Source organism: Harpia harpyja, chromosome 1 (assembly GCF_026419915.1).
Source record: "Harpia harpyja isolate bHarHar1 chromosome 1, bHarHar1 primary haplotype, whole genome shotgun sequence".
Classification (NCBI taxonomy): domain Eukaryota; kingdom Metazoa; phylum Chordata; class Aves; order Accipitriformes; family Accipitridae; genus Harpia; species Harpia harpyja.
In genome coordinates, this window is record NC_068940.1 from 45,440,809 (window position 1) to 45,460,876 (window position 20,068).

The 20,068-nt window shown below is 50.6% G+C and overlaps 1 protein-coding gene across 1 annotated transcript; it reads right to left on the reverse strand.

Moving 5' to 3' along the window:
- Window positions 1-4: 4 nt before the first annotated feature.
- Window positions 5-19,727, reverse strand: LOC128143335 (centrosome-associated protein CEP250-like). The gene is made up of 18 exons (XM_052790435.1): window positions 19,504-19,727; window positions 18,755-18,811; window positions 17,964-18,046; window positions 17,226-17,391; window positions 16,375-16,481; window positions 15,079-15,306; window positions 13,863-14,007; window positions 13,432-13,578; window positions 13,014-13,244; window positions 11,263-11,456; window positions 8,902-9,029; window positions 8,524-8,693; window positions 7,528-7,707; window positions 4,365-6,779; window positions 3,443-3,598; window positions 2,907-3,014; window positions 2,689-2,739; window positions 5-394 (listed from the first exon to the last, which is right to left on the reverse strand). Exons 1-18 carry the CDS (start codon window positions 19,600-19,602, stop codon window positions 203-205), a joined length of 4,857 nt encoding a protein of 1,618 aa, XP_052646395.1. The 5' UTR covers window positions 19,603-19,727; the 3' UTR covers window positions 5-202.
- Between the last annotated feature and the right edge of the window lie 341 nt (window positions 19,728-20,068).

A 20,068-nucleotide genomic window follows, 5' to 3' on the forward strand; every position in this document is an offset into this window, starting at 1 on the left:
CCCGTTGAAAAAGTGCAGTCCCGCAAAATCTCTTTTATTAAAAAAAAAAAATTTTAAAATCGCTGTCGCTAGGAAATGCTTCCGGACGCAAACAGAACAGATGTACCCCCATTCCCCACAGCAAAACATAATACATTTCCGGGAAGGGCACAAGACCGGAACGCCGTGATGCTGCAGCTGCTCCTCTACAGGAAAAGAAGGTTCAGAGAGGCTGACCCAGCTTCCGAGTCTCTGCTTCCAGAACAGCAGCTTTGGGCTCCCTGACCACAGCTGCTAAGGAGCGAGACAGCTCTTGGTGAAGGTCTGACAGCTCCTGGCTGGTCTTGGCACAGCACTCAATATAGTCCTGCTTGTATTTTCGTTCTTGTGCCAGCTGCGTCTGCAGAAGGGACACCTGAAAGAGGCAAAAGGCCGAGCTCAGACAAGCCCACGCTCTTAGGACCATCCGTAGCTCCACAGATCCGGCTGTCGGGGAAGACGCACCCTCCAACTCCAGCCCTGACAAACACGTTGTCCTTGTGGAATGGGAACTAACAGGTTCCCAGAGCCACCCTGAACTGAGCTCAGATTACCGACAATTCCGAGTTTCTTTCTGGCATACCATTCACAGGTACAACACCGAGACATTACATGCCTATTAAAGAGGGAGGTTTCTACAGCATTTCGTAACCCAACCCTTTTTTTCAAAGGAGAGATTTGGCCTACTGCCACCTTAGTTCCACATGCTTTCTCCTCAGCAGGAGGACTGCTGCATACACAAGGTAGTGAAGAACCGTTCTGTTATGATCTAGTTTACAACCCTGACAGCTAGCACATGAAATGGGAGAAAACTCTCACTCTTCCTAACTTCAGAGCATTTCACAAATGAGCAGAGCATAATCTGATGAACAAAGCCCAGGAGGCAAATGAGCCTTAAAGGACTGCTGAGGCCTTCAAAATCCTCAAACTCTCATTATTTCCTGGCAACAGCGGGTTGTGCCTGCTGGGCTTTTTGGTGGGAGAGACCCAGCTGCTCTCACCTCCTGTCAGGTTGGCAGGGCAGCGCAGCCACAGCAGCTCGGGCGTGTTGCCCTCTGCCTGCTTTGGAGCGGAGGAGATGCCAGCACTGGGAGCAGCGCTCGGTGCTTTGCTGTTTCGGGGAGAACAGCTCAGGCTGGAGGTTCTCCTCTGTTTGCAAAGTGACATGTGCTTTGCCAAGGGCTCTGTTCCACATGGGAATGCCATCCCCAACCTCGAGCTAGGAGTACGAAAATATTCTTTCTTGGCAAAGGAACTCAAATAACAGAAGCAATTCCTAAAGGAGTTTTATGGCTTATGGAACCTGCTCCGTTTGAATTACAATACCAAGGTCTGCCAACGTAAAGCCAAAGCAGATAAAAAGAGGGACCCTGATCTGCTAAGCATCTAGAGCAGACTAGGTGGGAAACTCGGGCAGCCAGCTCCAGAAGGGGAATGCGAGGCGCTGAATCAGAAGCCGGTAGCGCGCGCGCGTGCGCGCGGAAAGCAAGACGTCAGAGGGACTTCACAGCAAACGATACGCATAGGCTAGGGAACACCACCCCTGAAGAGAGGGACAGCTCTGACCTTCTCTCTGAAATAATAAGGGCACCTTTGTGCAACTGGGCTTGGAAGCCTCCCACGCTTTGGTAGGTAACCCAGAGGTATGCGTGGGAGAAGTGGCCATCTGCTGCTAAGAGCATCTCCCAGGAAGGGGGAGATCAAGTGCCAGTTCCGCTGTTTCCCAGACCCAGAGGAGTGCCCCAACTAGCCAGCTGAGGATGATTCTTTGAGCTGAGCACCTTCGTTTTCCTGCTGAACTGCTGGAGTAGGTCCACAGTGCAGGCAGACACAACAGTCACAGGGGGAAGGGGCTTCAATCCGTTATCTGTAGCAACAGAACTTCAGGCGCCGAGGCTTCCTGGCGAAAACACCCTTAAGGTGTAACTTGATGGCTTCAGCGGTATGCTCGGCTCACTTGCCAGAGCTGAGCACCGTGTACTTTACTCGCGTAAATCTTACAGGCATTTTGCCCTGAACACCTGCGAAGATTCACCTCCTCAGGGAGACCAGGGCGTACCAGAGCCATAAAAGCACGTGGAAGAGGAGTCTGGCGACTGCTGCTGCTGCCAGTGCCGCTGTCAAGGCATGCAATAGGGTTCAGGAGCTGGGATGTACATTCTTACACTGATAAAACAAGCGTCCACACTGTGCTTAGGTCTCCGACTCGGTCCGATACTGGGATCGTGATTAGCACGGCATAGCAATAGGAGACTAACGGTTGCCTGAAGGCTGTAAGCTCTGGCGCTGCCTCAGATCCCTGGAGCTCTGATAGAGTGCAAGCTCTACTGTTAGCGGAGTCAAGGGAAAATGGAAGCAGTCAACAAGATGAGTAAGACTCAAGGGGAACATCCTTAGAATCTTCTCTATATTCAGGCGAGTGCCAGTGCTCTGAATTTCCTCCAATCCCTCTCCCACCACGCCTGACCTCTAGGCAAGCCAGAGACTAGACCTAGGTGCATGATGTTGTTTGGCCATGGCCAACAGATGTGTCCGACTGACTGGGTATTTCCACTGCCTGGTGTACTCACTGCCTGACAACCAAACAAAACTCGGGCTGTAGCATCGTGCAAAGCTGTGCCCCTCAGTACAGCCACGGCAGCTTTTGACGAGAGCTTTCCTACTCCTCACCTGGTTCTGCAACTCAGCTAATCGACGACTGCAGCGAGCGTGAGACTCCTCCTGTGAAGAAAACGCAAGGATTTCCTTTTGGTCTCCAGTTTGGCCAGGGCCATGGTCTACGTTCCACTTCTCTTAGGTCTATACTGGGGGGCTGCTGCCACTGGGATTTGCCACTGTTCCTCTGTATGGGCAGACCCTCCTCCCACCAAGTAAGATTCTGTTCTCACCTGTCTAGAAGCAGCCATCTTGTGCTGGTCAGAGAGCGAAAATCCGCACGCATCTGGCAGCGACCGACCACTGTGATATCTCTTCAGTCTCCTCCGTTCACGTTCCACCTGCACGTTGGTGATAGGAGAAAGGGTCACAGAAACCTGCCACCAAACAAGGAGCAAAAGGAGCTCTGGACATCATGGCAAGGAGATTTCTGCTCAGAGGCTGTTAATTGCACCAGAGAATGCTGCGGGCAAAAAGCACTCGAAGGAGGCTATGGAAGAGAAAGAGCAAGAGGAAACAGTTCCTGACACAAGAGCGTCAAATGTGCCTGTATGGGGACACTGGGGCAAGAAGGGTGGGACCGGAGTGAATGCGCATTTGTGAAGGCAACGGGGTGCCAGAAGAGAGAGAAAATACAAAAGCGTGTGTCCACAGGGGGAAGTGGGAGAGGGAAGGAAACAAGCAGAGGACTCCAGAGTGCTGTCTGTGGAAATGTGGTGTGATCCAGCGGACCGTGAGGCTTTGCAGAGGCAGCGAAAGCCTGTTTTACCTGCTCGAGAGTCCTCCTGAGCTCAGCATTGAGTTGCTTCAGCTCTGCCTTCTCCAGTTCCAGCCTTGCAACTGCTCGCTGCAGACATTCCAGCTGCTGTGACAGGAGTCTCTTCTCCGAGAGCCATGATAGCTGCTCCCCTTCTGCAATAGCCTGCTGGGTATACAGAGAGGAGATTATGTGAGCCGGTGCCACATAAAGGTTAGGAGGGACAGAATCGACAAGTCGGGGAGAGTGACCGGACTCGGGAATGGACAGTGCCAGGTCCCCTCTGCTCCTCCTGGTTGACGGGCCAAAACAACACACTCTCTTCCTAGGGGCCCTCCTCCCGATCGCCGTGGGGAAATCCACACAGATTTGCCTTCCGGCCTTTTGGACTGCAGCACAAGTACATCCTGAATGCGCAATGAAGCCTTTCACCTCATCAGGCAACGGTACGAATGCCATTATTTTTAATACACTGGAAAAGCTGTACCTCAGAAATCTACATCTCTGAAAGCATCCTCTAAGCACTGTCAGCGTAGCTGCTGTGCAACCATCGTTACAAAATTCTACTGAGGTTAGTACCTTAGTTTGGTCAACTGTGCCCCTTCCTTTCCATGCCAAACCCCAGCCACGACACGTTGGCTAAGCTTGCCTACCTAGGAGAGAACCAAGTATCCACCCCCAACTTTTGGACTTCATTTAATTCTAACGGCAAGCTCTGTAGTTCTTTCAGTAGTTCGGGGGCTGACAGAAAACATTTCAGCAGGTGAATGCCTTGAGCTACGCAGACAGGCAAGCCTGCTGGCTACAACCACAGTTTCTTTGGCCAAGCAGGTCATGTATTTATGGGACTATATATTCCCCTATCTTTACGGGCATCGTCATTAGAATCCTTTATTGACACTTTAGTTGACTGATGATCAGTCACACTGCCTACCTGATGATGAAACCGGTCCGTGTCCCTCTCCGAAACCGTACTCTGCAGGATGGCTATTTCTTCCCTCAGAGTCCCGTTGGCCATTTCACTCTTGGTAAGGGCAAGAGTCAGTGCTTGTGCCTTCTCTCTCCATTTGACTTCTCTGCTCTCGGTCTGCTTCAAAATAGCAATCGTGCGCTCCAATTCTTCCCCCTTGGCTTTCCGCTCATCCGCCAGTTGTTGGGTTAGCTCCTTCTGTCTTTGCAAGGAACGGTCTCTCTCCTGGAGAACTCGCCTCTTCTCTGCTTCCTCTTCCTCCCATTTCTGGAGTTTCTGGATTCGTTTCTGTAGGGTCTCCCCGCCATCCTTCCATCGCAAAGCTGATGTTAATTGCTTCAAGAGTTCACTCTGCCTCCTAAGCTCTTGTTCTCTCTCCGCCAGAGTCTTCTCTAAGTACCCGACTCTGTCTCTGTGGTTCTTGATCTCTTCATCCTTCTTTGTCAGAGTCGGCTGAACATGCTGGAGATCTTCCCGAAGAGCTCTTACTTCCTCTTCTAACTCTTCTAGTTCACCTTCGGCCTTGGTCTCTCGTTCCGTCTCGTGCAAGGCTTCTTCCAGGAGCTTCTCTTGCTCTCTGCGATGCCTAACCTCTTCATTCTTCTTGGTTAGCCTAAGCTGGAGATTCTGCAAGGTCTTCAGTTCTTCTTCTTGGCGCTGGAGTTTTTGCATGAGAGTTTCATTGTCTTCTTCTCTCTTCCTCACCGCGTGCTCAAGCAGATCCACTTGCTGCTGGCATGATGTTAGCGCTACTTTCGTGCTTTCTTCACGAAGCCGGAACATGTTCATTTGCTCCGTCTGCCTGAGGAACTCCAAATGGTTCTCCTTCAAGATTTGGCTCATTTTGTCTAGATCCTGCTCTAGACTCTTGGCCTGCTTGCCTTCTAACTCCTTCTGCTCTCGAAGCTCCTGGACGTGCTCTTGCAAAGACACTATCTCTTGATCTCTCGCTTCTAGAGAAGATTCAGCGTATTCTAGTTTTTGCAGTATAGCTTTGGTCTGCATCGCTGCCTCCTCCTTTTGCTGTTGAAGCTTAGAGATAGCCTCCTCCAGAACCTCTATCTTTTCCTCTCTTTCTTTCAGAGTCAGTTTTGTTGCTTGGAGATTTGTTTGCTCAGCTTCACGCTTTTCCTCCTTTTCCTTCCACGCCTCACATTGCTTTCTAAGGGATAACATTTCTTGTTCTTTTTCCTTTAGTGCCACTTGAAGCTGCTGCAGAATTTCCTTCTGCTGTTCAGAGTCTTGCTCTTGTTTTTGGAAGGTCTCAATCAGTTCCTTCTGAGATTCAATCATTAAATCCTTTTCTTTCAGTATTGCTGTTGTGTATTCTAAGTCTCTGTGCAAGACATTCATCTGTTCTTCTGTTTTTTCCGCAGAGCTCCTTGCTTGTTGCTTTTGGATGTCTAGGAGTCTGTCCTTTTCTTTTAAGGTTCCTAAGGTCTGCTCCAGTTGGTCACGGACAGTCCTTAACTGCATTTCCATGACTTCTTCAGCTTCCCGGATTTGCTTTTGTTGCGACTCAAGCTCTTGATCCTTTTCAGATAAAGAGAGGGTCATCTTTTCTAGTGTCCCACGAAGCTCCTGCAGGTAGCCCTCTTGCTGTTCCTTGTACTGCTGCAAGAGTCTTAACTGATCCCTTTGAGAATCACACTCGCGCTCTCTGTCCTTAAGAACTGCCCTCAGGTCTCCAAGGCTCGCGTGCAGAGATTTCACCTGTTCTCTCTCCATTTCCAGTGCTTGGATCTGCTGAGTCAGAGACAGAAGCTCCAAGTTCTTCTCCTTCAAGTTTCCTTTCATATGATCAAGATCCACCTGCAGATTTCTCACTTGTGATGCACTGTGTCGTTCTAGAATCATTATTTTCCCTTCCTGGAATTGGATCTCCCGGTCTCTCTCCTCCAGCTCTTTGCTCATCTTGCTGACAGCAGTCCTCAGCATTTCTTGCTGCTTCTCCAGCTCCTGTATCTGTTCTTGCTGGGATTCAACCTTCTGTTTTTTCTCTGTTATGTCCTTGATAACCTCACTGAGAGTAGTTTCATGCGTTTCTTTCTGGTTTTCCAGCATTCTCATCTGTTGCTGGTACAACTTCATTTCTCCCTCCCTCTCTGACAGGATGGCAGTCATATGAGTGAGACTCTCCTGCAAAGCTTTTCCCTGTGCTGCCTCTTTTTGGAGCATCTGGATTTTCTCCCGCTGCGTTTCCACTTCCTCATTTTTGATTTTTAAGATAGACAATGTAGTTTGAAGTTCTTGTTCAAGGCAGCGATTCCTATCTGTTGCTGCATTTGCTCGGGTTTCGGAGCCTGTGACTGATTCCTGAAGAAGTTTTATCTCCCGTACCAGTTCTTCTTTAACTGCTCGCAGTCTGGCCCGTTCCTGCTGCAAAACAGTGACAAAGAGGTTCAATAATTCCACCTATGTATGTTTGCTTTTCGTACTAGATTTGAACTCCTGCTTCAGTGGCAGTCAGGGGCTGCCCCCTCCCTCCCTGCCTCTCGGGATGTTGTAAGACCTTTCCTGCGCCGCCCTTTCGGTTGCGTCTTTCCCAGCTTACTCGGCCAGTCCCGTCTTCCTTTTTGCCCTTCTCCGAACCTCTTCTAGCTCTAGCGTGTTCTTTTGGGGAGGAGCTGCCAGGACCGCAGCCAGGATTTAAAGTCCAGACTAACCACGATTTAGGCAGTGGCATGATGATGTTCTCTCTGATAGGGAGGGAGGAAGGGAAGACAGAACAACCCCAACATGGGATTTCCCGTTTTTGGGGTTGGGCGTTGGGGGTTTTTTTGGACCTCTACTGTGTAGAGTTTTCATGGTACCATCCTCTAGAACCCCGCTGTGCCCTCTTGAAGGAGTAGTGGTCAGATCACAGACACAGTTACGGTGTTCATGTTCTCTTCAGGCTGCAACGCGCTTCCTGCCTTTCTTAAACCTACACTGTGGTAGCCTCTCGCATTGCAGGCCCTGTCCCTCACGGCACAAAGGTCTCATGGCTGCCAAGGCATCGCTCCTCTTTACAAAGGGGTAGCTAAGAGACGCTTCTACCCAGACGGACAGTGTCCAGAGAAGCACTGCCAATAAGGAGCCCAGAAGAGTAAAAAAACCACACAAATTCTCCTTTCACAGTCTTTACCTCTTGCTTGGCATTCTCCACTCTCGTCCGTTCCTCCTCTTGTTGAGCTTGCATGGTAGCAACTCTCTGCTTCATATCAAACAGCTTCTTCTCGTGCTCCCTTTCTGTCTCCGCCTTCTCCTTTTCCCACTGCTCCAGCATCTCCTGTAGCTCTGAATGGTGCCCTTCCCGCTCGCTTGCCTGATGAGGGGAGAAAAAGACTTCAAGATGGAGTCCCAGCCAAGCTTCTCAAAAAAATGGGAAGCTTCATCCCTCCCACAAACCCCCACCTCAACAGCGCACAGTAGTGGCTTTGTGCCCTCCATAAATCATGTCCTATCAAGGAACTTAAAAGGAGGGTCAGCTGGTGGAAGAAGAGGAGATGTTACCTTCCCCTCTCTGGCGGCTGCCTGTTTCCTAGCACCTCTCGCCTACGGGATTTCTCTCTAGTCTCAGAGTCTCTATTTTCAAAGCTCAACTCCATTCTCATCAAGGAAAAGATGCAGATGGACTGCAGGGTGAGAAAGAGACCAGCACCCCCATGCCCTAGTCACAAGACGGGCCACGAACTCAAGTACCAGGAACAAGGGGCTGTTCCATCTGTTCTGTATGCTTTAAGCCCAAAGATAACACCTCTGTCAACCGTGAAAGGACAGAAAGAAAGGAACAAAGTTCCCACGACTGCAGTTGGCAGGAAAGTTAGGAGTCTACTTCATGGTAGACAGGAGTCTGGTAAGATCCTACCCCTTTACTGCCATGCTTTGGGTGGGGACCACCCAACCTTCTGCTCAACTCGTCTCAGGCCCACAGGGAATCCGTGGCTTGCATTTACTGTCCCGGCATAGTCCTGTAGGTCTTCACGTGCTTTCAAGTGCGAGCCGTTGGCTCTGCTGCCTGGCCTAGCAACGTGTGGCCTATGACAGACGCTTGCTGCCATCTCACACGCTCAGGCTATTATTCTTCTAAAGCCAGCCCACAAAGCTTGCCTGAAGAATTCAGAAGCATATTGTTTCCTACCAGGTCTTGCAGGAGCTTGTTTATTTCCACTTCGTGATCAGTTTCCCGAAGTCTGAGGGTATCGTTATACTGCTCTTCTGTCCGCAAGAGCTGTTGCGCCATGTTTGCCCGTTCCTGCTTCAGGAGAGATCTCTCTGCTTCCAGCTCACATTGAAGGCACTTCACTTCCCCTGCAAACGTGACAAATGGCAAGATTCAGGGCCTACACAAACAGCGGTTCTGACTTCACTAACCTTCAGCCATTTGAATTTTTTCAGTGTAGGAGGGATCTGTCTCCAGCTCCTTCACTCCTTAGAAGCACTGCAGACAGGGAGCTATTTTTATACCATCCTCCCTAGGCAGGGGGATCACCGGAAACAAAGCACACGAGGCTCTCACCTTGTATCACCTCCTTGGCCTGCCTGACCGTGTGAAGTTGGATTTCAAGCTGACTCCTGGCGATCTCCAGCTGACATAAGCGCTGCTGAGCCTCAAGCAGGCTGGATTCCAGGGTCTCCTTCCCTGACCTACAAGACGCCAATACGGAGAGAAATGAGTTTCTTGCTCCTGACGCCCACAGGGAGTTAGTCCAGTGAGAACTGGTTCAAGATCCCTACCCCTCAGTACGGAAAATGGGTTGCATGGAAACTGGTATACAGAAGGCATATTTCTGCCGTTTAAAAGAGCAATGCAGGCCCCTCCGAGGGAAAGCCCAGGCTTTGCTTATGACCTAGCGTAACACAGAAAGCCCAGACGAATTTGATCTCCATAGCCAAATCTTAAATTGCTATTGTCTGATCTATGACACACGGGTAGCTGTGCTCACAAAGTCTGTGCCAGCAAGCAAAAGCCCAGCCTCTGCTCGCAGCCCTTTGCTCATCGTCACTTCCAGGTTGCTCTGCAGGGGCACAGAGTAAGAGTATCTCCCTGGCTGACTCGTGACTTTTTGATGCCGTTCGTAGTGTACGTACAGGGAGGTGATCTTCCAGACTCCCTATATTTCAAAGGGACTAAAGCAATACATCAGATGATATAGTAAAATCTCATGCTTGTAAGCAGCATCTGTGAGAAATCTGAACTAGATTTTATCTGAACAAGGACTACCTGAAAGGAGAGACAGGTAGCCTTCAGTTTAAACTCTTGGAAGTTCAAGAGAAAAACTTGCTACTTTTCTCTAAGCGTTGCTAACTAAGTAGGCAGTAGCCCAAATGACTTGCCGCTCTTTAAAATGGAAGTTGTAGTACTGCGGAGGCAAATTGTTACATCCATAGACTTCAACCAACTGCTGCGTATGACACACAGGATTCTGGAACCAGAAGCTGAAGTTGCCTCCCTGATCTAACACGGCGTCCTGCGTGCCAGGTTCCTACCATACACAGCACTGCCTCACTAGTACAGGCATGCAACCAGGATAACATCCTTCAGGGTAAAGGGGCACCCGAGTGGTACAACAATAAGACCCACAACAGTAGGATTTCACTGCTTTGATGGACGATGGAGGATGTCTCTTCAAGAAGGAGAACAAGCACATATTTCTGACTACGCCTATCTCTGGCAGTCCAAAGTAAATATGCTCCATTTTAAGGATAAATCAAAGTCAGTCTCTAAAACACAACAGAGAAGATAAGAATCCAAAACTGTGACGACAACAACAGGCTCTTGAGAACAACGTCTGGCAAGAATAGTTGCTACAGCCCAATAATTGACAGAACATAATTCAGCTGGATCAAATAAGAGGAGCTGGAGCTCAGAAGCAGCAGCAGCTCTCAAGAAACAGACTGAGTCAAAATGGTGTTTATCAGCCTTGCTAACAACATACTCTGGAGTGGTAAGGCGTAAAAGTCAAGAAGCATGACAAACGGTCTCTAATTTGTACAGCTCTGCAAGTTCAGGAGTCTTCTAAAAAAGACCTGAGAGGAGGACAAACATCTCGATACGTTGGGTAGTTTGGGGTTGTTTTTTTTTTAAAAGCAGAACTTGTCACGTGGGATCTTAGAAACCTGATCCAGCAGAAGGACAAAATCTTGTTCCTTCCCTGCATAAACTCCTCCATGATGTCTATCTCAAAACAGCACGTGGTAAGGAGTACCGGACCCAGACATCAATGATGGGCAACAATTCCCGCAGACTGGCGACCATTCAAAAGAGGCTTCCCTGCTGCTGGTGTAACCAACTCTAGGTCCTGCACCACAGGTAACAAGAGTTAGACTAGAAACAGTAGGCCCTCAAGATTTTCAGCACGAGCCTCTAGCTTCACCCTAAACGGCAGCGTCCTACTCGCAATGTCCGTACGTAGTAGCCTTGAATTCTGAAGATCCCACGTCAAACTACTTGATAAGGAAAGATCCAAGTTCAAACGCGCAGAACAAGAAACCAAAACCAGAGAGAAGCTTTGGGTTTCAGTAAACATCTGCATGGTTTAATTACTACTCAATGCAGAGCCAAGGTACCAGATACCGAGGAATTATGCTGGCTTGCTTTGGACTTCACACAGGAACGTGCAAGGGGGCATAAACATGAGCCCAAGGCTCAGGAGAGCTTTGTTAGCTTTAGCTGTCAGAAAAATAACCTTCAAACCATGCTGTACTGGTTTGGGTTTTTGGTTTTTTTTTTGCTCGAGATTCTTCCGTTTTCTGTCCATGGAAGGTGAAAACGGCTGAAAAGCATACAGGATGCAACGAATCCTCGTGTAATGATTATCACCTCTATAATTACAGACATTAAATAATCTCCTGCCTAGGGTCTCCCCCCTGCCTTTACCTGGCCTCTGCCAGCTGCTCTGCAAGGCCTCGTCTCTCCTGCTCCGTGGCTGCCAGTCGCACCTCTAGGGCAGCCTTCTCGTGCACCAGCAATTCCTTCTCTTTGGATACGTTGGCCAGTGCCTGCCCTTGGCGAGAGGACTCCTGCCGCAACTGCTCCAGACCACTGCTAGCTGACTCTTGCTGGCGGTGAACCTGAAAGCGGGACAAAATACAGTTAGAGTCCTTCCTCTGGAGTTCTGTGCAGAGCCAGCCAGTGCCACTTCTGAATCAGCTAGAGGAGAGAGAGCTCCGGTACTCTGGCCTGAAAGTTTAAGAGCATCTGCTTTATACCGCCCTAACACCCTGGGCTGCCAAAAGGCACTAGGGCTGTTAACCCGAAAGCGATGTGTAAGGCCCTACTGGGTTGCCTGGGACCAGACAGCCCCTTCAGGACAAACGTACACACCCCAGACTACACGTTTTCACGCAACAATACCACATCTTCCACAACTGCCACCTTGCAAACTAAAATTCTATCAGGATCTATTCCAGTGCTGGAAATTTTCAGGAAAGTTTGAGCAAAAGCAACTTTGCTCGCCGAATAAAGTGGACATACACGTGGTTTCTCCTCCTAGAAGAAGAAAAACCAACATCAAAGCGTCACCTTGTCGCAAAACACCACCACACACCTACTTCAGTGTGTACAGCAGTCGGATGCAATGAGGTGATCCTTGGCAGGGAAACAGCCCTTGTGGTGGGCAGTGTCATTTAGTGATTTACGGAAGTCTGGCTGGTGTGGCCAAAGAGATGGTAGACTCTATTTGGACAGTAGTTCATGTCAACAATACTGTTTACTTGTCTTACACAAACAAGTTGTCCAATAGACCTTGCTGGCATTCCAGCCTGAAGACTAACCGTGATTTTATAGCTTTCCTCTGCAGTATAATACCTCTGCTGGCTATTTGCCAAACAGACCACGTACTCCAAAACTAAGGCTGTCTAACAGAGAACAGACCATCAGAAACAAACAATTCTCCTCTCAAAGTTATCCCATAAGACCTAAGATTGTACATTATGAAACTGACACTGAAATGATGGCAAGCTCCCTAGTCTCCTCCAGCGATACAATTCTCCCAAGCTCTTTTTCCACTCTACCAAAACCAGTTAGTCCAGAGTAAACAGTCTCCTGTGATCACCTCTTTCTCATCTTCTCCCTCAAAGCCTAAAGAGGATCTAGCAATTCAAAGCTGCGTGTATGTCGTAAAATACAGTTCCAACGATTTCAGGATGTCATTCCCGTTCTTAGCAGTACAAGACAGCAGACACTGACTTGCCGCTTTGTCCCGCCCTCTAGGCCCCAACAAGCGGAGCTGGGAAAGTTGCAGACTTCACAACAAAAAGCATAAATAGAAACATGCAGCCCCGGGGGTTTTTGGCCTCAGAAAATGGGTGAGGAGCTTGCTTGTTTGCTTACAGGGTAAGGATTACGCAAGGCAAATCACCTCTCTGCAGCTTATCAAAAGCCAAAAAAGAGGCCAACACAGGCAGGTGGATTAAAGGAATCTGTAGAAGCAGAGGACAACTCAGAGAATTGCACAACAGCTCTGCGAGCCATCAACACATTTCCGGAAGGAAGTAAACAAAGCCGTCTGACCTCCAGCGCTACCAAGTGTCTCCTTGACAAAAACCACTGCAGAATCCAACAGATACAGCTTCACTGAGCCAAGCAGCCAAAAGCCCACCCAGAAAGCACCAGGTTTTTGGTCTCACCTGATTGAGTTTCTCTTGGGTTTCTGCCTTCTCCTCTGCCAGCATCCTCAGCTCTACCTGCAGCCCCTCCTGTTGCTCCTCTGCTTCCTTCAGCAGCTGCTCCAGGTGGGCTTTCTCTGCGCTCAGCGCCTCATTTGTTCTCTCCCACAAGTTCAGCTTCTCCTGGTCAGAGATCTTTGCTCTCTCCATCTCGTCCACTTTACCCGACAGAACGTCAAGCTCTTGCTCCAGCTACAATCACAGAAGCACAGAGGAAATAAAATAACAGTAAGATTTACTCTGTAGGAGCTTTGGCTTGGACAGAGAAAAGAGCAACGTTTCCATATTCAGACAGTCATACTGTCTGAAGGCAAGAAGTCTGAGAAGCAGCAGCAGCTGGAGACAAACACCTGGCAAGATCTTTGACAACTCTGCTCACCTGCAACACAAGTTTGTTCAGCTGCACTTTATCCAAGGCAAGAGCTTCATTGATACTGCTCATGTTCGCTGCTGCAACGTGTAGATCGGCTATTTCAGCACTCAGCTTATTCTGAGCCCCTGTCAACTCTGCTACCGACTGCTCTGCCTGAAGAGACGAAAGAACAACATGACAACAAAGACAGGAAAATCCCTGACTTCAAGCAGCAACTCCAGATCCCCTGTCGTGTCTCTGACACACTCCCAGTTCAGCGTTCCCAACAAGCACGTGGGCACTAACTACACCAGAGAGCCTCTGTGGTCTGATCACCGTCTTCCAAGAAGGACAACAACATTGTCCCTGTCTTCTACTGCCAGAAACAGCATCTGTGGTGGTCTTGCTATCACAGCTGCCTCTCCCACAAGTGCTGCCTTGGAATAAGGTGACCATACCTTCTCCAGTGCCACGGTAAGCTCCTGTTTCTCTTGCTTCAGCAGATCCCTCTGAAGGTGCGATTCCTCCAGCATCTCTCTTGCGACCACCAACTCGCTCTGTAATAATGAATGTTCTCCTTCAAGTGCAGCTAAGTCCTTCGGTCTATGAGAAGGGGAAAGACAAACAAGTTTTTAACGTAAAAAACATTGTCCTTTCCAAAACCACGAGTATAGAATCATAGAATCATTTAGGTTGGAAAAGACCTTTGAGATCATCGAGTCCAACCGTAAACCTAACACTGCCAAGTCCACCACTAAACCGTGTCCCTAAGCACCACACTCCACAGGTCTTCGAAACACCTCCAGGGATGGTGGCTCAACCACTTCCCTGGGCAGCCCGTCCCAACGCTTGACAACCCTTTCGGTGAAGAAATTTTTCCTAAGATCCAATCTAAACCTCCCCTGGCACAACTTGAGGCCGTTTCCTCTCGTCCTATCACTTGTTACTCGGGAAAAGAGACCGACACCCACCTCGCTACAACCGCCTTTCAGGTAGCTAACAGCTTCCCGCCTGCTAGTTCTCTCTCTCCTCTTTCATACGTTGGACACAAGACTTTCCAAAGTTCTTCTTTGGGTAAGACAGACTTCTAAAGTCCACATTAATAGTCCCACAACTACTTTTGCCTTCAGCAGCGAACTGATGAAGGAGCTGGCAATCTATCTGGGGAGATGTGCATGAATTTCCCAAACTAATTATCACAGGATCACAGGATGCTTCAGGTTAGTACGTGTGATGTTGCAAAATGGCACTCCTTGCCCCAAAGGCCTTCTGCACTCAGTCTAGCGTGGAAACGGCAGTACGGAGGGGCTACATTGCATATGATGGTCCTGTGCAAATTCCTCCCAACTCCTTTAGCACAGCCCTGGGTAGCAAAAGGGCTGTACAAGAGACACAGCTCTCTTTACGCTGGTCTCCATTTCTCACCAAGAATCAGTTAATAGCAAAAACATTGTAATATGCCATCTCTTTTCCAGTCCTGCCTTACTCACAAGAGCTTCTGTCTGTCAGATGGTTTCTTCTATCCGTTCTGTTGAAGGCAATAGTTTGACTAGGGACAGGAACAAGGCTGTGCAGTATGGGTGCGTTTTAAACGTGAACACAGCCCACCCTATGAATCCAACAAGCACCCACAGAAGACAACGCTGCTAACAGCAAAGTTTAAAACACATTTACCTGTCCTGAAGCTCCTTCTTCTCCGGGTCCCCTTCGACTTGTAAGTGCATCACTGCCCAAGTCTTCTGGCTTATTTCCTGTTCCGCTTGCTGCTGTGCCTGATCCTTGAGGACAGGTCTACCCAGCGTAACGGATTCCCAGGGCCGTACGCCACAGTTTAGGTGGGAGCAGTTTACAAGTATAGATCCAGAAAGCCTCATTTGCTCTGCCTTCAGCTCTGACAAATCTCTGAAGAAGAATCAAGAAGGAGGTAACGTTCACACCACCATCTTTATCAGCTGACTCGCTTCCGAAGCACGGAATTGCGCAACAGGAAAAGCCGGCAGGAAAGACGACATCTTCGTTGGGGACGAATCACTCATCTGACACTTTGGGATCAGGACACATCTTGATCCTTGGGCAATGGGTCTATTTGATGGTTGAGGAATGAATCTCTTTTCTCCTCAGAGATAAGACGAAATGTATGGAACAGCCAGAAGGCTTCAGGAATTAACTAGCGGGTCAGGCATACTCTACGCATTAAGGAAAGCTTGTCACCAAATAAGGTAAACGGCTGACGGTAACCCAGAGTTTGAAATTGCATGCTGACACCAGAAGAATTTACTGTTAGGCTACGCTATTTTTCTCTGCACAGAAGGCAGCTGTGAGAAAGGAACCTCAGAGAGCCCAAGAACAGGAAAACAATCATAAAAGGGAGGGATCAAACTAAGCAAAATCAATTGAAGAAATGTAATAGCAGGGTAGAGAAGCTATTCTTTCTCTCAACAGTGTTGGTACAGGAATAAGCGGATGCAAACTGACCAGGATAAACGTAAGCTGGAAATGAGAAGGAAAAAATAAATATATATATATATATATATATATATATATTCATGAATGATCTTTCCATCAGGAGCAGTGGGAAAGGAAAGCCAGTGAGATTTAAGGCAAATTTTAATCACTCTATAAAAGGGGACCGCCCCGCATGCTGCATGCATAGCTTTGGTGAGTCTCTTCCAACTCGTCCACATATGCCTGTGTCTGTGTTAATATGCCCAAACATCACCATAGTCAAGTTCACCTGTTCAGGGCCTCTGCACTGCTTATAGCCTGAGCCCCTCAGCTTTATCTGAAAACCAGCAGCATACAAAATGCTTCTGAATATAGCCTAAGGCATGCTTAATGCCATCGCTTCGGACTGCCAAAGGAGAAATTGTATCTTTAGCCGCAGCTAGGGTAACATCAAGGCTCAAAAAGCAGCTGGGAAGGGAAGCTATGTTTTTTCTGCAACGAGATCTAGCCTTCACTTCTACTCACCGGTCAGTGGCAGTCTTCATTTCCAGGAAATGACAGCGGAAGGTTACCACCTGACGCCACAGGCTGAGTAGACGGCTGCGTTCACCCCTTAGGTAGCTGTCATAAAGCTAAACAGGCCAAGACAAAAAGAAATGCCAATTCAGCCTTCGCTGTCACTGTACAAGCCTTTCAGATAGGAGAGGGTACAACCGTCATCACCAGGTCTCCTTTAAGAACTATTCCAACGGGGGCGGGGGGGGGGCGGGCATCAAGGACTGAAGAGCCACCACAGAGGCATCCTCAGTAGACCTGCCACCTGACTGCAAAGAAGGGAACATCCACACTTCCCCTGCAGGAGCGGGTATCAACAAAGCAAACTGATCGCGATTCATCGTCTCGCCCTGCAGAGGTGTCTAACAGGCTCGGTGGAGGAAGACAAAAACAAGCCCCTCCGAGACCAGTGTCAGATTTGCTTACAACAGCCTATTGGTAAGGGAGGCCTGTCCTGTTCTTCTGTTGGCTACCCTGAATCCGAAAACACACAGACCTCTCTTTGGCCTCCACTGCTGTAGACAGAGATTTAGGAACTATTAAAACACAGACGAGCGTTCATGTGTCACTGCCCTACAGTGCCCAGCAACAGCAAGCATTTGCCTTTGAGAACGAGCAGTACGGTCACAGCACGCGGGCACCTTCCATCACCACAATTTGCTGACACTCCTCCATCTCACACCCCTGTCTTCTGCTCGTAAACACCAATACATCCTCAACAGTGCCACAACTTTCACACAGCAAGTTCTCCAGGCCAGAAATAAAACCCATTCTCATTCCACCCCGGCATCGCGTCTGACATTCCCGTCGCCCATCCTTACCTCACGTTCGCTGCGCCACTCACTCTCCTTCAATTCCAGCTCCTCCCGGGCCCTCATCCAATCTGCCGTCAGTTTTCCAACATCTTCTTTAAGGGCTGAATTAACCTCATTCGCTTCATCGAGGTGCTCCTGCAGGAGAGCGTTCACTTCTGCCAGATTCTCACACCTTGGAAAGGGAGAAACAGCAATGAGGTCACTGAACAACTGCTATCCACAAGCAGCACCCCCGTCATTTCCCAACTCCCTCAACGCTGACTTTGTTGTCAAACTGAGAGGCAGTAAAAGTGCTTGCTAGGATTAACTGAGATCTCTCTGTGATGGCGTACTCATTTGCTTCTCCTTGCTTTAAGCCTTCTACTTCCACCTACAATTGCGGTTTCCCCTTCAACTTTGATGATGCCCACAGTTCACGTCTTGCCTCCCCTTCGTGCTGTCTGATCACTGGATGCATCACCTTTCTCTAGCACTCTGCTGAGCCGCTCACCTACTGAACCACAGAATAATCTAGGCTGGAAAGGGACCTTTGGAAGTCACCCGGAATAACCCCCCGCTCAAAACAGAGACATTCAGCACACAACACTATTACTGCACCACAGAAAACAGACTGTGGACCTTTCTCCTTTCAAAGCAGCTTGCCCAGCTGCTCCCCTTGGGGAGACCAGGCAGCACTGACAGGTTTTCCCTCACTTCCACGAGCATCCAGGATACCAGGTACGAGGGAACGCTTCTTCCCTGTACCTTTGCTGCTCCTCTTCCACCTGAAGCAGTGCTTTCTCCAGGCTCTGGTCTTCTGTGGCTTCCCACCTGCCTGGAAGGGGTCCCTTCAGAAGAAAGGAAAAGTTTAGTCAAATTCTTGTCTTCCCTTCACTGCTGCTAGCATCCACCGCTTTCCGCTCCATTCGCTTGGGTAGCTCAGGAGCTCGTGGCTTCTTCCAGGCGTAACAGTGTCGTGACTATGGAGAGCAAGGGAGGTGCTCAACGCGAGTAGCTCTCCTCAGTCCCCCACCGTGGCACTCTCGCAGCTAGGTCTCCTTAGCTCACAACCGTGACTGCTCACTTCGACTTGAAGCCTGGGAATGCTCTCCTACTCTCCTACCCTCTGTTCTTCCTAGGTTTACTTTAGCCGTGAAGCAGAAAGAAAAGCACGTGGCCGTATGTTGAACGCCAGCATTCTTGCCTTCCAAAATGCCACGTTTCAACCCATTCTTTTTCAGAGACGGCCATATAACGTAACAGGCAGTGTGGCCCTCTCCTGAGCCCTAGGACAAAATGCTACGCCAGCAATAAAGCACTCTTTCTCAAAACTAAAATCCCCCTCCACAGGGTTTCCTGCACTGGCATTTCTGGGACCACTGGCTCCTCTAAGAATGGCAACTGCACAAAACACTCACCGGCAAACTTACAGCGCTGCTTTAAACCCTCAGGCAGCAAAATCTTGCTTCCCTCTGCCATTGCTTTGGGGAGCTTGCTTTGGCCTGCGTTAACGAATGCTACCTACACGGTCTTTACTTAGCAACCTGCACACTCACCCCTCCTGCTGCCAGCTGCTGCTCCAACTCTCGACACCGAGTCCGGTACTGCAGTACCTGGATGGAGACATAGAATGAAGATGAGCGAATGCAGCTTGCAACAGGCTCGGCTCCTCCTGCGTTAGCTTTTCTCCAAGTCTTTACAGCCCAAGCACAGCACGTTCCACAGCGCTGCCGATGCCGCCAACAAGAAGTCCTTACGATACAGGCAAGCTTCACTTTATCTCGTACTGAAGAAACTGAGACGGGGTTTCTTTTACACGTACTGCTACCTGCTCATCCTAAGAGCTGCCTGCCTCGGCCCGGGGCCGCCCCAAACCACCCCCGCCGGCTCGGCTCCTGCCTCTGGGACAGCCCCCTGCTAACGTGGCCCAACAAAGGCGCCTGCGAGCCGGGCATCTTTATTTCAGTACGGACAAGCCCTCACGAGAGGCTCGGCAGGGTGACAGCGGCAGGGCCAGGCGCCCAGCGGGCCGGGCCGGGCCGGGCCGGGCCGGGCCGGGCCGGGCGGAGGAGGGCGGCTCCCGGGGCCTCCCCCGAGCTGCGGGCTCGGCGCCGTCCCGCCCGCGGCAGCGCCGGGGAACGCCCCGGGGAGGGCCCCGCTGGGGCCGCGCCTTCGCCCCCCGACGTCGCCATCGCCGCCGCCGAGGCCCCTCTCAGCGCTGCGCGGGCGGCCCGGGCACCCCGGCCCCGCCACCGCGGCCCGTCCCCGGGCAGCTCCCCGCCGGGCCGGCGCCCCCGCTCCTCACCTTCGCCTGCAGCTTCCGCACCAGCACCGCTTGCCGGTGCTGCGCCTCCTGCGAGCTCTGCAGCCGGCGCCGCAGGGAGGCCTGGCTCCGCGCCGCCATGCCCCCGCTCTCCAGCCGGGCTCCGCCGCCTGACGGGCCCCGCGGCGGGGGCTGCTCCGCGGCCTGCCCCGGCGGACCGCGCTCAGGCGCCTGCCAGAGGCGGGCGCAGCGGCTCACCCTGCCCGCCGGGCGCGACCGGGCGCCGGGCGGGAGAGCCGGGCTCGCTCGGGGCCGCTCTGTGGCAGCGCTTCCCTTCTCCCTTCTCGCTTCTCCTCGCTGCTCGCTGAGGGTGCGGGGGAGAGGCCGCCCCGGCAGCCCTTCGCTCCAGCGCGTTCCGCTCAGAGACCGTTAAGGGCCCCGCAGAACGCTGGGGGCAAAAAGCGCTCCCGGTGCAGTCTGGGAGAGAAGGAGCGCGAGGAAAGCCCAGAGGGTCGGATGGCGGGGTCTGGGGCCACTGGGGCAAGAAGGGTGGGACCGCAGGGACGGTGGAAAAGGTCCATCGCCCAGGGAAGCCAACTGAAGAGCT

Excerpts from the sequence above, each read along its gene's own strand:
- LOC128143335 (XM_052790435.1), bottom strand. The coding sequence starts at position 19,602 with ATGGCGGCGCGGAGCCAGGCCTCCCTGCGGCGCCGGCTGCAGAGCTCG. Across the intron at positions 18,812-19,503 it reads TGCGGAAGCTGCAGGCGAAG|GTACTGCAGTACCGGACTCG; the intron begins GTGAGGAGCGGG and ends GTCTCCATCCAG. Across the intron at positions 7,708-8,523 it reads ACAAGCTCCTGCAAGACCTG|GCAAGCGAGCGGGAAGGGCA; the intron begins GTAGGAAACAAT and ends TCCCCTCATCAG.